Source organism: Mastomys coucha, unplaced genomic scaffold (genome assembly GCF_008632895.1).
Source record: "Mastomys coucha isolate ucsf_1 unplaced genomic scaffold, UCSF_Mcou_1 pScaffold2, whole genome shotgun sequence".
NCBI classification, from domain to species: domain Eukaryota; kingdom Metazoa; phylum Chordata; class Mammalia; order Rodentia; family Muridae; genus Mastomys; species Mastomys coucha.
Genome location: NW_022196902.1, coordinates 13685320 through 13698391, shown reverse-complemented (window position 1 = coordinate 13698391; position 13072 = coordinate 13685320). Strand labels below are relative to the sequence as shown.

The following is a 13072-nucleotide window of genomic DNA, read 5'->3' as shown; positions in this document are numbered from 1 at the left end:
CAGAAATCCGCCTGCCTCTGCCTCCCAAGTGCTGGGATTAAAGGCATGCGCCACCACTGCCCGGCTATGCTACATTCTTAACTTAAAATGTTATTTTATCATGTTTCTAAGTAATATACATATATCAAACCACTGTTTTAGTAGAACCCTGAATTTCAGCACATGACAATTCTCTGCTCTGCCTTAAGTTATGTTCACTTTACACTGCTGTGAACCTGTCCCAGGGAAAAACCCCAATCATGGCTGGTGAATGCAAGGGCTTGGGGATTCCTCCATACACTCTCTTCTGGCCTGTCCCTGCTGTAGATAGGGGGTTTAAGAATAAAGTGTACAACCACCATGCTCTGTCTACAATCTGTCACTACAGAATAGTCTATAGATCTCAGAGGCAGATGACTACCAGAGCAAACAGGTACACTGTGTAGACACATCACCTGTCAATAAAAAGCTGATGGCCAATGAGCTCAGGCAGGATTACAAGGTGGGACATCCAGCAGAGAGATTGGGAGTTAAGGTGGGAAGATTTCCTTGGGACTCTGAGACAAATATATGAAATTGAAGAGAGGCAACCAGCCACGTGGCATGCATAATTATATGTTACAACAAGTTAGTGAGAGAATAAACCCAAGCTTATGGCCCCTATAGGCGTTTATTCGTAAATAAGTCTTAGAGGGAACTGGGATGAGGGTAGGAAAGACCTTGGTTACAAATGGCTCACTGAATGTTGGGCTAGAAATCCAAGCTTAGAACCTGGGAATTCCCAGGTGGAAGATGATTTCCTAGCTAAGGAGCAGGAAACTGCTGAGAGACAGTGCAAAAGTCTGCTGTTTGTAAAAAAGCCTCCACTAAATAGAAAAGATGGTTCTGCCAGGGCCTCAAGGCACAGCAGCCATGGCTTCTCCTAAGCACAGCATGGTTCAGAAAAGGGCTGGAAAGTGAGCTAGAGAGCTGAGTGTTCCATGGGAAACCACAGCCCAATTGGGGTCCACCCAGAGAAAGGGACCAACCCAAGAGAGGGACAGCCAGAGCACCACGCTGGCCTGGGGAACTGCGGAAGCCCAGGGACCAACCCAAGAGGGGGACAGCCAGAGCACCACGCTGGCCTGGGGAACTGCACAAGCCCACCAACCCAAGAGGGGTACAGCCAGAGCTCCATGCTGGCCTGGGAACTGCGCAAGCCCACCAACCCAAGAGGGGTACAGCCAGAGCTCCACGCTGGCCTGCCTGGGGAACTGTGGAAGCCCAGAAGCCCAGAAGGAACATTGTCCTGGAGCTGTCAGACTTCTAAACTGGTAATTTCTTTGACTTGAGAAATGACCCAACAAATCACTGCTAAATCAATAACCCTTCAAGTTTGTTGTTGATACTTTGAAGAAAATCAGTCTTATTCATAAAGGAGCACAGCCTATTATATGGATAGAAAACCTAGACATGGTCAATAATCAATTCCAAAGGAACGGAAAACCCAAGGTATGGTTAGAAGTGGCTAAGATTAAACTTGGTTCACCATTAGCATAAAAAGCCAAAATAAAATCACATCAGTCAGAGAACTCTTGGGTGAAAGGAGCCCACACAGTGCCCAAGTCTTATCTGGGGACAGGGCAGAGACTCCGCCCTATCTAAGAGGAATCATATCTATAAGTCTCATCTGGGGACGGGGCAGAGACTCCATCCTGGTGTTTTTTTGTTTGTTTGTTTGTTTGTTTTTTCGAGACAGGGTTTCTCTGTGTAGCCCTGGCTGTCCTGGAACACACTCTGTAGACCAGGCTGGCCTCGAACTCAGAAGTCTGCCTGCCTCTGCCTCCCAACTGCTGGGATTAAAGGTGTGCATGACCACCACCTGGCTTTGTTTTTTCAGAGACTCCATCCTATCTATGAGGAATCATATCTATAAGTCTCATCTAGGGACAGGGCAGAGACTCTGCCCTATCTATGAGGAATCATATCTATAAGAAATAAAACACATTTTTTCAATACATTCAAACTAAGGCATTTTATTAGCTGGCTTCTCAACTTAAATAGCATCTTTGTGACCTAAGTACAGGTTTCTGTCACTTCAAATTACACTCCAGAAGGCAGACTTGATGGACGGTTTCATTTTCAGCACAAAATAGTTTTACTGTTACCTTCAGTAAATCTTTTCTTAGTGTTAACTAAAAAAAGCACCAGGTCAAATGTGGCCTCTCCAAGGCCCATTAAGATACACCGCTTCCTTAGAGCACACACAGCAGGAGAATGAAACACAAAATGGTTTGGTTTGGCTGGAAGTCGGTCGCTGAGTTAAATGCCTTCTGGTACTTCCCACAAGTCTCAGCACAACAAACGTATTTACTGCCACCCCAAAAGGGAAGAAATGAAAGGACAGTGCTGGCAACTTGGAAGTTCTGCAGAGTGATCGTTAACACTTGTTGGCAGCTAACTGTACTTTCTCTCATCTACACAATCATGCCTGCATGCGGTTTCCTTAGTGGCACCACTGAGTGCCTCAGGGGCTGACTAGCTCATCTGGAAACACGGTGAGGACTGGACCCGTCACTCTTTTATCTGTAAAATAAAGAAGAAGATGCTGCTAGCATTTGAGACACTTCACAACAACTGCAGTGGCAGCGGCATGGGTGAATCCCTCCCTCACTAGTTCCCGCCCCTGCCCTGATACTTAGCTTTTTAATTTTAAGATAAAATATTCATATTACTTATGAGGGTGTAGAAGAAGTAGGAACTACTGAGATTTCCTGGTTCAGTTCTAGCTAACCCCTTCAAATATCATTGTATTTTGTCACATACAAAAGATAAGTTTCAGAAAATGTTTACAACTACATTTATTCAAATTTTTGGATAAATTATTTGAAATCACTGAAAGCCAGTAAGTTAAAGAAATATGGCTTCTTCTACTAAATAAAATCAGGACTCCCAGTCACCTGACTGTAAGTATATACTTTTCTCCTCTTATCATTTAAAAACTATTTTAGTATAAATTTTAATTCCTTGCTCCAATATTGTATATTCCTTTAAGCCATAAAACCTCAGCTCATAAAACCTCTGGAAGGTAAAACAGACAAAGTTAACTGGACATAGCAGATACCTCAGTGACAACACCGGCAGCTACCGTGGAGCCACCATAACGCAGCATAAACCGCCCCAGCTCCTTGAAGTCTTTGTAGAGCTCAAGAGCCACTGGTCTTTGTGTCTGCAGCTCTACCAAGGCGTTCTGGCCCTTGGTCAGTAACCTGTTAGGAGTGCAGGGAGATAGAAGGAACAGATGAGCACAGGAAAGGTGAGTAGTTCACACCCAGTCAGCAAATCCACTCAGACTTCCAAATCCAGGAGAAAAAGCTGCATGTGTGTGTGTTTTAAATACAAGCATAGACCTTTGAATTTTTCTAGGCTAAAAGGAAAGTAATTCTAGATTTATGAACCATTAAGTAGATCTCAGGGGCGTGCGTGCGTACGTGCATGTGTGTGTGTGTGTGTGTGTGTGTGTGTGTGTGTGTAGGCCAATCTTAAAACAGACCTCTATCGGCTCCCTTCAGGCCCACTATACCCTATCCCCCATAATGCTCAAACACCCATCTCAATCCATGCTACCATTCCTTGGGAGAAGTCAAGAAGTTTAGCTATCTAATAAAGTAAATGATACTAAAGTTTAATATTATCAGGATCCTAACACTTAATCCTCTTTTTAAATGTATTTTTTTTCTTTTTTCGCAGTTCAAGGGTTCAACCATGGACCTCACACATGCTAAGTATATTATACTAGATCTTGTAGCAGGTACAGGGAAAAAAAACCTCAAAAGTAGATATAATGAGCCAGTATCAACTGAAAAGGTCACCACATAGTCATTTGGGTCATAGAGCCCAGACATACAACTCCTCTCCTCTGAGAGGCTCCACCCAGCAGCTGGCTCAGAGGGATGCAGAGACTCATAGCCAAACAGTAGATGGAGCTTGGGGACTCTTTTGGAAGAGCAGGGGGAAGGACTGTAGGCCCTAAAGGAGATAGGAACTCTACAGGAAGACCAGAGTCAGCTAACCTGGACCCTTGGGGCTATCAGAGACTGAACCACCAACCAAAGAACATACCCAAGCTGGAACTAGGCCTCCCTGCACATACGTAGCAGACGTACAACTTGGTCTTCATGAGAGTGTCGAACAACTGGAGCAGGGGCTGTCCCTAAAGCTATTGCCTGCCTGTAGGATCTGTTCCTCTAGCTGTACTGCCTTGTCTAGACTCAAGTGGGAGAGTAAGTGCCTAGCACTTCAGAGACTTGATGTGCCAGGGTCAGGGGAGGACACCCAGGAGGGGTCTCCACCCTCAGAGGACAAGGGAAGGGAGAAAGAATTGTTGGAGGGGTGACTGGAGGAGGGGCACTGAGCAGGATATAAAGTGAATAAATAAAAATAAAAGAGAGAAAGAAGGGAAGAAAGAGAGAGAGAAAGAGAGAGAGAGAGAAAGAGAGAGAGAGAGAGAGAGAGAGAGAGAGAGAGAGAGAGAGAGAGAATGGCACAGTTACATTAAAAGAAAAAAGAAAAGAAAAAGGAAAGAAATCCTGTCTCTGTCACTTGAAAGCTGTGTTGCTTTCCTGCTTCATGTGATTGCTGAGGATATAACTCACAGAAAATACTCAGCCTAGAAAGCAGGCATCTTGAGAAATGCCACCCTTCTAGTATGCTGCTTCCCAGAGCATCACAGTACACACTGATGTGAGGAGCTAAGGACTCCTTCAAGAGAGAGGCAGAGCAGCCCTTCCTCCTGAGCAAACTGCCCTCAGTGTGGAGACTCTCTCCACAGGCGGTACCCGTACACAGGTGCACAAGGTGAGAAAAGAAGGGGATTTTGGGTGGGATTCCCCATAGGCTCAAGATGAGGGAAACTCCAAATTGCAGGCAGCCAAGCAAACTGGGATGGCCTTAACTTGTACCAAATAAGAGTCTGTATTTTGCAATATGTACTTTATTTTTATTACAGGATGCTTAGTTTCTCAGAAAGTACATACTGTGTCAATCAAAGAACTGTGCAGACTTGGCCTAGACACTAAGCAATAATCAGAACACCAAGACAGAGGTAATCACCGCAGGAAAAGGGCATGTGGACAGGAGCAAGCTTACATCACAGGCTGGAACATGCAGGGACCCTTTTCTTACACTGGGGGACAAGCTCACAGCACAGATGACAGAGTCAAGGGAAGCACAAGACTAAAATCTAAAACAAGTGGCAACAAATTAAAATTCATCTTTAAGAACATAGGACTTGGTGCTGGAGAGATGGCTCAATGGTTAAGGGACTGCTCTTACAGGGATCTGTGTTAAAATCCCAGCACCCACGTGTCAGCTCATGACTGTCTATAACTCTAAGATCTGACACTCTCACATAGACATACATTCAGGCAAAACATCAATGTGCATAAAGGTAAATAAATTTAAATTTTTAAAAAAAAATAATATAAGACTAGCATTTGTAATGTCTTTGCTCCATCAATATCTGTGTCTCGATGCATACACATCTATATTTTTATTTGTAACTCCCATCACTACCATACATAACTTTAATCACATCTAACACTCCTAAACTAAAGCTCTCATGTTTGTGTCTGTATGTTTGCATATGTATGTGCAGGTGAATGTGCACATGTGTGTTCATACATGCGGAGCCAAAAGTCAACCTTGGATGGCAGTCCTCAAGCACTGTTCACCTTGTTCTTTGACTGGGTTTCTTAATACACTTGGCGATTAAGACAGGCTGGCAGGCCAGTGAGCTTCAGGGATCTGCATGGCTCTGCTTCCTGCATGCTGCCATTACAAGTGGGTACCAACACCTAGCCCTCTTCTGGGTTCTGAGGACAAGACTCAGGTCCCCATCCTTGCACAGCAAGCACACAACTTATCAGCTGAGCTCTCTCCCCATCCCTTAAATGTTATCTATGTATATTCCTAGTCAGTGAAAAGTGATCAGTAGAAAAGGGCCTGTGGAGCCCACTCACCCAGCACACACTCAGCTGGCCTGTAGGGAACTGCTTACGCTATTAGCGTCTATGTTTCTGCATTGAAACACTCACTTGGGCTTCTTCTTTGTGACTTCACCAGTACTTTTGTTTAGGACACTAATCAATCGCTTAATAACAGCAGGCTCGCTGACGGTTTGGTAGTGTAACAGCACCTAAAATACACAGACAAACAGGAACACTGAGAACTCCTTGCCACAGCAGTCAGCCTTTGCTTTTGGCACATGACAAAGCACTCGGCAGTCACCACAGCTCCATCACTTCCTACTACCTAGTGAAAAGCTCCTTCAACTTTCTAGCCTGCACCCGTGTGAACTTCAGTAGGCCATACAGCCTTCCTGTCCCGTCCCTCTTGGAATCACTGAAAAGGTTAAAAGCAGCTACTCTTTATAGGACTTACCACCATGGCGACATCATAAGGAGCCGTAGGAAATGACTCTAAGAAGCCTTTCATTTCCATCTGTCTGCAGGCCAATTTCCGTGGCCTATGCTTTTACAGCCTTGGGGCAGGATGAGGTAAAGGGTCCAGAAGCACAGATGTTCAGCAAATGAACTGCTTCATCATGAGTAACGAGGGAGGGAGGAGGATCTGCCATATTCAGCAGTGATCACTAATCTATTCTTGGGCCACAAGAATAATATATTCCATATACAGAAATAATGAAGGAGAGCAACGTTTATAAGCATCTTGAGTACCTTGTGTGTGACAGAATTTAGAGGCAATAATAGTTCTAAAGTGTAACAGACAAGGGTTCAAATCACTTTCACCTGGGCCAACTTCCTTAACTTATCTACTCAAGGCTCTGTTCACTAAAATGAGGATGCTCAGATGCCATTGGGATCAACAGCAGCCAGCACAGGGCAATGTCCAGACATCAGACCATCTACAAACATCCCACCCTCAACACTCCTGCTCTCAGCTGGCATCACATGATTATGTCATACACTGACTATTGCTGACTAAGTTTACATGAAGGGAACAGCAGAAAGTTATCATTTAATGTGGCTATGGAACTTATGTCAGCTTGAACTTCATACCTGAAAACAGTTGAGACTACAAATCCCTGGCTCTTCCCATGTTGGTTAACTAAGAGTCCTGTAGAAATAACACATGGGCACAATTTTCTGTTTTATAAAAGCTTTTATGAAGAAAAAAAGAGGAAGCTTCGGCAGGTTCCAATCAGTCAAAACACAGACAACTATCCTTACTCAAATCATTTGCTTTGAGTGTGCTGCCAGCCTGCTTACAGTCTGAGAAGAGTGCAAGACCACATTCTCAGGAAGGAGAAAGCCAGCACACTTTAAGTGCGTTGTAAGCATCATTTTGGGCCATTTTTCAAAACAGACATGTTGTATCTGGAATTGCCTAACCACAATAGTTTGCACTTGTGGGAAAGAGAAGCCACCAAGGGACGCAGCTGTGTAGCAGAGGGCTTGCACATCACACACTTGTTTGTTATTGGGTCCTATCCCCATCCTGGAAGAAGAGTGAATAAAGGAAATAAAAATTGTGCAGGGAGCTGTGAATGTGCAAGCCTAGACTTTGGGAACCTTCTGTAAGTTGTATCAAAAGCAATAATGGCAAGCTGAAACTCTAGTACTCCAAAAAGGTAAACCGATCTTCTTTTTCAGTGGTCCTTAATGATGTGAAGTACAAAGACTCCAAAAAAAAAAAAAAAAAAAAAAAAAAAAAAAAAAAAAAAAAAAAAAGTTCCTGAGCAGGCAGCCGGCAGCCACGTGCTGCAGAGAGGACCAAGTCCAAGTATTCAATGGCTGCAGATCTTAAAATGTTACACTGAGAGATAAACATAAGACTAAGAATCTAAGAGACATCTCTTCAGGACCAAAGATTCCCTACTAACCTCACACATGACTATGTCTTCATGGCCCCCCAAATGCCAGAGAAAATGCACGTGACCCTCATGAACCTCACTGAGATCCTCCCACCATTTACTGAGCTGTGTGTAGATCCTAGAATAACACCAGGACTAACAAATGGGCTGTGAACGGACGGGCTTAGGTTTCATTTTTTGTTCTTTTCTACAGCATCATGTATTAGCTAAAACAAAAAACCCGTTGGATATAAGTGAGACGTCTATTTTAAAATGAGATTTTACTGTATATCATCTTGATGTCTTAATATCATATATAAATCAAAGTCATTAATAATGTAGAACCATCTCCAGCACTGTGGTAACTGGAAAGTGTATCATGTCTCACAGTGAAAGTGACAATAGACTGGGTCCTGGCCTGACCTTTCCTAGTCACCTAGTGACAAGGGAACAAGAGTTTACTTCATCTGTAAATATGGACAATGCCAACACAGGTGCAGAATCTCTACTCACAATTCTCAAACCCCCTAAATCTGAAAACCCAAGAGTACTTCTCCTAAAGCTGCTGTAAGCCTATTCAAGCAATGAAGTGTGTTGTCTTTCACGTGTTCCTGACATTAACAAGTTACAAGAGAAGCAGTGTGTTTCAGACGTGGTGCTGGGTATTATTGCCTTGTGTTGCCTCTTCCTGTGAAGAGTTTTAAACAGCATGTGTGCATTCTGTGTTCTGATAAAATTCTTAGCATTTCTCAATTCTGAAAGACACTGGCCTAAGGGCGTCAGGGGCTGGCCTTTGCTTCACTGGTGCTGATGAGAACCAAATCATCAGTGTTTTATTAAGCCTTAATGCTAGGCAACTAATAAATAATCTTCCTTAAATAGCCTTTTTAAAAAAATCAGCAAATATATGGCCATCTGATATTAAACAAAGGTGCCAACATTGCTCATTGGGGAAAATAACAAGTTTTTTTTTCTTAAGCAGATGTTGCTAGGAAACTGGATAAGCAAATGTAAAGGACTGAATGGCAATGAGGCTCTGTTAGCACCACATGATCAACTGCAAACTGATCAGGGGCCTAACGTACAAGACAAACCACAAAGCTCTCAAAGAAAATCCAGGCAAAGACTTTGTGATGCTGGCTCTAACCCTGAGCTCATGGACTTGCCACCAAACGCACAGATAAGAAAAGAAACTGGATTTCTTCAAAATTAAGACTATTAATCACACCGCAGGCACTGAGAGTGAGAAGACACTTGCTAACTAGCATGTCCTCTTAAATTATACTCAGAACAAGCGCTGCAAGACTCTAGTCTGGGGATAAAGTTCTTGAGATGGACAGCTGCAATGGTTATATAATACAGAGTACACTGAATCATGTTATTAACAATGCAAATTTTCTTAGATACAGTAACTACAAAAATAAAATATAAATACATCCTATAATTTCCTCTATAAAGTGTATATATAGTTCACCATAACAACTAAGGGAAATTTACACATACCTGTGTACGTATCATTGCAGAATTAAGTGCTAACTAAAAAACTTTTAATTATTTAAGAAGGATTATCTTAATTTCCTTCTACCACGGAAAGTAGATATGACTACTTTTCCCATTCCAATTTTATCCTGATAAGCTGAACAGCAGTGGTTCTCAACCTGTGGGTTGCGACCCCTCTGGTATGGACTGTCCCTTTGGCTGGGTTCCCATATCAGATATCCTGTATATCATATATTTACACTACAATTCATGATAGCAGCAAAATTACAGTTGTGAAATAGCAACAAAAATAATTCTATGGTGGGGCTCACCCCAGCATGAGGAACTGTATTAAAGGGTCCCAGCGTTAGGGAGGTGAGAAGCACTGCTGTCGTCTCTTAAAACAGCTGAACAGCTTCAGCTGATGCTAGTTTTTAAGGAACTATCAGCAGGAAGACAGTGTTACTCCGTCCACTGGCAAGCACTCATCACTCCGTGAGTGAACGCACCTCCACAGCCCTGCTTCCCAGGAACCTGCTTCACTCATTCAAAAGCAATTAACTGTGACCTACTTACTCATTGATATAGGAGTCCTACCTGGTTAACAATAAAATATTCAATTCTAACGACTCTTTTGTGAAACACTTTTTAAAAAGTGAATAAAAATACAATATGCTTATGAAAGTATTTAAATGTCTAATAAACATGAGTACATTTATACAGAAATAAGAGTCATACATAAGGTGAATCTGAGTGTCCTATGTAAGTTTCTTCCTGGTTCCTCAAACACCATCAAAGCTTTAGTAAGTTAAAAGATCAATTCCTATTCCTGCTTCACTTCTTCTCTTGAAAGAGTTCCCAGGCTCAAGATCGAAATAAAACGTATAATCCGTATAATTAGTAAATCCGGGCTGCACATCTTCCTAGATTGGAATAAGGTGTCAGTTTGACACTAATAATAGTGCATACTTATATAAATAACGGCTTTTCTGAAAAACAAGGGCTCTGTGTGGTGACGGGGACTTTAACGATCAAGGCTGAGTACCTAAACTCACTGAGACACACTCACTCTCTGCTGTCATGGAGTATCTGCACACTGATCTGATGGGGAAGGAATTGCCTGACTCTTAAGTTACAAATGCAGAGAACTGCATGAGAGTGTGGTCTTAAGTCCACGAGAAGGAAACTACACACGACATAGAAACCCACAAGTAACATCTTTCTAGGATGAGAAACACTATAAAAAATTGCCCATCCCACAGAGAAACTGCTCGAGTGCAGTCACCTCATGCGGTGTCTGAATGAGCGGCTTTAGCACAGCCGGAGCTCACCTACATGGACAGAGCTCCAGGCACACCTGAAATCTCATGTGCACACATGAAGGGAGTGGTGCTGATGCTAAGGTCCTGTTCCCCAATTGGTTCTTGATCTGTCAATAAAGAAGGCTGGAGGACAAATGCTTGGAGGAAGGTACAGGAGGGCCTTTTGGGCCCCAGGAAGGGCAAGGTGGGACAAGGAAGTTTAGGGAAGGTGGGAGGCACAGAGATAAAAATTTTATTAGGGGCAATGCTTTTCCAGGCAGGAGATAGTAATGCCCAGCAACTGTGTCCTAAGACAAGTTGAAAAGGAACAAACGTGTGTGTATGTGTGTGTGTGTGTTTTATCTGAGGATTAAAGGGAAGCTGAGAAGGGGCTGGTAGCAAGGCTAGTCCAGGAGCAAAGACAGTAGAGTAAAACTACATGCAACACACTCATGCTGGGTAGACAGCATGTAAGCATGAAACAGGCTATCTACATACTAACAGAAGGTATCTACAGTTTATGCCAATCACAGAATACTCTTATTTTATATATTTCTGTAGCTTTCTAACCTTTAAAGTTAATCACTTTTGTAATCAAAAATACTGAGAATAAACAAATAGAAGCACCAAATTAAAAAATACTAGTAAGCCTTACTATTTAGTAAAAAGTCTATCATCTCCCCCATAAAAACTATATTGCCAGCAGTTTGAATCAACTTATTGTGAAAAATACCTTCTCTTCAAAAAAGTTCTCAAACTTGAGAATCGAATTATGGCTGGAGCAGTGTCTCTCAGAGGACCTGGGCTCTATTAGGGGTTGGCCTGTTGCTATGTATACAAATGCTAGATCCTGAACCCCAAATCTGGCTGCCACCCAGACCAGTCCTGCTCATGTACACTGGTCTTTGTTGTATAAACCTTGCTCCCCAATTTAAAGTGACTGATTGATAAAAGGCCTGTGATTGGGCAGAGACAGAAATGCAGGACCTGAGAATCAAGTGAGAGGTCTTGAGAGAGACCACAGGGAAAAAGGAGAGAGAAGATGGAGAGGGGAGGAGGCCACAAGAAGCCGATGGACCAGGAATGCATGATCAGGAGAAGTGCGTCCTGAGGACAGGCTGATGGAGCAAAAGCAGTCCAGGTGAGACTCACACAGAAGGTAGCAGGGGCCATGGTCTGGATATGAGTGAGAACAGCATAGAACCTGCCCAGTCTAGGCTCACAGTTTATAAATAAAATGCTAGCTAGAATAAATGGGCAAGCTAGAATAAATATTTCATTAACAGCATTTGATTCCTACAACTGCCTGTAACTCCAGTGCCAGGGGACCTCATGCCTTTCTTGCCTCTGTAGGCACACACATGGTATACCGACATACATGAGGACAAGCACCCACACACAGAAAATAAATAGAATAGATTTAGACAATAATATACAGATAGATGTATAGAATATACCTATAGAACTACACTATATATAATATATACCATATATAAAATATAGAGAATACTAGCATATATATATACATACATATGCATGTATATATAAAAGAATCAAAATTAACAAACCAAAAAATTATTTTCAAATCCTAGCCTATTTTCCTGAATTAGCAAAAACATTCCTGTGAAACAAGCAGCATGTTTCAGGGTGAGTTAGAACTTCCCCAGGTTCACAGAAGCAAGGACAAAGCACTGGAAACTTACAGGAAACCCTTTAGTGATAGGAACTTCAATACTGAAGATGAGGATCCGGGCTCTGAAGCGGGTGCAAGCCTTAATGGGTTCTTTGGGACCACAAAATATGCAGCCGACACTATATCAACAGAGAGAGAGAGAGAGAGAGAGAGAGAGAGAGAGAGAGAGAATGAATGAATGAATGAATGGACATGAAAAGTCCACCTGTAAAGGAAGTACAACAATTAAGCAAATAAATATGTTCTCAGCTGGGCAGTGGTGGCACCCACCTTTAATCCCAGCACTTGGGAGGCAGAGGCAGGCGGATTTCTGAGTTCCAGGTCAGCCTAGTCTACAGAGTGGGTTCCAGGACAGCCAGAGCTACACAGAGAAACCCTGTCTCGAAAAAAACAAACAAAAAAGCCAAAAAAGCCAAAAAAAAAAAAAAATGTTCTCATAGAACATTTTATAGAGCTGGAGAGATAGCCCAGTGGTTAAGAGCCCTGACTGCTCTTCCGAAGGTCCTGAGTTCAAATCACAGCAACCACATGGTGGCTCACAACCATCCATTATGAGATCTGACTCCCTCTTCTAGGGTGTCTGAGAGAGCAACAATGTACTCACATATAATAAATAAATCTTTTTTTAAAAAAATAAGCCAGGCAGTGCTGGCACATGCCTTTAATCTCAGCACTTGGGAGGCAGAGACAGGAAGATTTCTGAGTTCAAGGCCAGTCTCAGAGTGAGTTCCAGGACAGCCAGGGCTACACAGAGAAATCCTGTCTCTC

The 13072-nt window shown here is 42.7% G+C and overlaps 1 protein-coding gene across 3 annotated transcripts in view; it reads right to left on the bottom strand.

Annotated features, from left to right (window-relative positions):
- Window positions 1-1974: 1974 nt before the first annotated feature.
- Window positions 1975-13072, bottom strand: part of Hbs1l (HBS1 like translational GTPase) — a 74561-nt gene continuing 63463 nt past the window's right edge. For all 3 annotated transcript variants that reach the window (XM_031380562.1, XM_031380561.1, XM_031380564.1), the window contains 4 exons: window positions 12315-12423; window positions 6054-6154; window positions 3083-3227; window positions 1975-2544 (listed from right to left, as the gene is read on the bottom strand). In XM_031380562.1, the coding sequence (XP_031236422.1) occupies window positions 2533-2544; window positions 3083-3227; window positions 6054-6154; window positions 12315-12423 (367 nt within the window). In that variant the 3' untranslated portion in view covers window positions 1975-2532. The remainder of the gene's footprint in view (window positions 2545-3082; window positions 3228-6053; window positions 6155-12314; window positions 12424-13072) is intronic.